A 2,947-nucleotide genomic window follows, 5' to 3' on the forward strand; every position below is an offset into this window, starting at 1 on the left:
TATATATATATTTAATTTAGCATATTTAGGTTTGATGGTAATTTAAGGAATGTTTCTGTCCTCAGGGAAACGCAGGCCCTGCTGCATTTTGGGTACTGGGCTACTTACTCACCCACCCTGAAGCTCTAAGGGTTGTGAGAGAGGAAATCCAAGGTGGGAAGCACCACCATCCTGAAGAGAGACAGAAAAACACTCCAGTATTTGGTAGGTCACATAAGAGAAATGATTTATATCATTATGTAATATATGTAGAAAATCTTATGTATATGCACATATTTGTGCAATCATTTTTTCTACCATCCAAAATCCTACACACACACCCATATATATTTCAAGATGGCAATTACAAAACCAATTCCAACAAATTTCACTGAGATGAAAAAAAATTCTGAAATCTGTTTTTACAGATAGCGTTCTTAGTGAGACACTGCGTCTAACTGCAGCTGCTCTCATCACTAGAGAAGTGAAGCAAGATAAGAAGATTCATTTAAGCAATGGGCAAGAATACCAGCTCCGACGGGGCGATCGGCTGTGCGTTTTCCCCTTCATCAGCCCTCAAATGGACCCACAGATCCATCAACAGCCAGAGGTGCACTTTCAGATTCTACTTCCATCCTAAACTCAACCAAGCAGAGAGATGAGATTCACTTGGGGCAGAAATCATTTCATTGCTTGAAGAATCTGGGCAGATTTTTAGATAAATTTGAAATGCATATTGATTTTTTAACTTTGTCAAAAATAGGTGCAATTGAAATAGACTCAAGCACTTACACTGCATTATGTAACGGCCCAAAAAATGTCAATAGACTTACATTAAAGGCACCAAGCCACATCTAGAATATAATAACTTTTCCATGGGCAAGTAACAATCAGAAAATGAAAAAAAAAAAAAAAAAAATTTATAAAATGATAGACAGTATATTTAAATTTAATTGAACACATTAGCAATCAGAGAAGGAAAAAAAGGTTTAAATTTATAAAAAATATATTTAACTTTTCACTTTATCAACCACATAGCAATATATATGTACATGAAAAAGTTATTAATTTTATTTTATAAGTTATTAATTTTAATTTATCATTTTAACATGAAATTTAATTTTCATGAAAGTTAAAATTCTAAAAACAATAATTTAATCCCAAGCAAACAAACAAAAAAAAAGGTAAATGATAAAAGTTATTTTCTTTTTTTTGCAGATAATGCATTGCTTAGTACATTGTTTTATTAACACGTGTCACTTATTGATATAACCTAAACCTACTTAGCTTGAACTTTATAGATGTCCACCATGATGATCAAGCTTGGATTACATTCTGCACAGGTCCAAGGGTTAATCTAGTTAGATATCTGGGATTAGCCATTCAAGTGCTGTCATTGGCACAAAGACAAATAGGGGGAAGGGGCTCACAATTTATAGTCACTGCCGCTGCTCCTACTATCTGTGAGAAACAGATGCTCACACCGTACACAAGGCTTTGTAGGCCAAAATGCTGACATTGCATACCGTAGTGCTGTGTATTAGCACTGTGAACTAAAGATCTGATGTCAAGCTTCCATGTCAAGCACACTGATTAATAGTGAATTGATTAACAGCACAGCGAGATGTTGTTCCTGTAAACATTAAATGTGTCTCACAAACATATCACAAGAGCGCAGTTTCTTTCTTTACAGTGTTTCATCAAGACAATCTGATGTTACAAATATCAATTTAATGTATACATTTTCACCAAAAGACAATAATATAAATGCTAATTCTGCTTGTCTTCTCGTAATGTTACAGATGTTCCAGTTCGACCGCTTCCTTAATGCAGATGGGACAGAGAAGAAGGACTTCTTTAAGGAAGGGGTGAGGGTAAAGTGTCCCTCCGTGCCCTGGGGGACCAAAGACAACCTGTGTCCAGGACGCCAATTTGCAATTAGTGCGATTAAAGAGTGCGTATAATAGCATTAAACACATATGCTGCGGTCACATTTACCATTGCAAAATCCAGTCATTTCAATAGGAATCTATGCAATTGGAAATTTCATGTGAAGGTGAAAAACGTTTTCCACACAGATTTATCTCATGTTCAAGTTGGTCATTCGAATTCGCCGCTACTTAGTTTGAAAGTGTCTTGTGAGCATTGATTCATACATTTCCAGATTAATCACATGCAATATTGAATTTAACATGGATGAAGACGAAGGAAAAACTTGCTGTCTTTACAATGGCATGCACTGTATAAAAGTCCTAGATGATTTTCAAAACTGTTTTATGGAGTTTTTGTCTACTGAAAGTTTTTTCCAGAAAGATGTTTCATCAGCTGGACAATTGGTATGTTGTTAAACAACAGTACAGTCCACTGAACGCACCATTCTTCTGTCCCTCACAGCCTCGTTTTCATTCCTGTCTAAAAATTAAATATGGTGCTACCCTGACTAAGGCATATGATCAAAGAATCTTTTTGTCTGTGAAATTATTGCCAAAATTTCACTAATGTGACTGCGTTTTTAGTCCTTGGGTTATGCTTTAAATACATCCATTTATTCAACCAATTTTATGTGTCTGTTAGCAACTATAATGACCTTTGGAATTCTTATTTTTCCAATCCCTTTAGGCTTGTGTCCACGATCTTGACTCGATTTGATCTGGAACTGTGTGACAAGAATGCAAAGCTGCCATTGGTAGACCCCAGCCGATATGGCTTTGGCATTCTCCAACCTGCTGGTGATCTAGAGATACGCTACAGAATAAGATCTTGACTTAATACGCCAAATACAATGAAAACTGTACAGATAACAATAGCCCTTTTTACCAGTGTCTTGAATACTTATTGCAACAATAAATATAGTATTTTTTTTAAACTCTGGTTTTAGACATTTCTCTCTTGACTTGATGTCATTTGGTTTTTATTATCCTTACTTTTCTGAAGATTTATCCCTGTCTTTTCTGCAACCTTTTTTTTT

The 2,947-nt window shown here is 35.4% G+C and overlaps 1 protein-coding gene across 1 annotated transcript in view; it reads left to right on the forward strand.

Annotated features, from left to right (window-relative positions):
* Positions 1–2,842, forward strand: part of LOC107708106 (prostacyclin synthase-like) — an 8,286-nt gene extending 5,444 nt beyond the window's left edge. Inside the window, exons 7-10 of the mRNA XM_016512254.1 lie at positions 66–204; positions 408–589; positions 1,782–1,933; positions 2,599–2,842. Of these exons, the coding sequence (XP_016367740.1) occupies positions 66–204; positions 408–589; positions 1,782–1,933; positions 2,599–2,743 (618 nt within the window). The 3' untranslated portion in view covers positions 2,744–2,842. The remainder of the gene's footprint in view (positions 1–65; positions 205–407; positions 590–1,781; positions 1,934–2,598) is intronic.
* The last annotated feature ends 105 nt before the right edge of the window (positions 2,843–2,947 follow it).

This window comes from Sinocyclocheilus rhinocerous, unplaced genomic scaffold (assembly GCF_001515625.1).
Source record: "Sinocyclocheilus rhinocerous isolate Xijiao unplaced genomic scaffold, SAMN03320098_v1.1 scaffold113, whole genome shotgun sequence".
NCBI classification, from domain to species: domain Eukaryota; kingdom Metazoa; phylum Chordata; class Actinopteri; order Cypriniformes; family Cyprinidae; genus Sinocyclocheilus; species Sinocyclocheilus rhinocerous.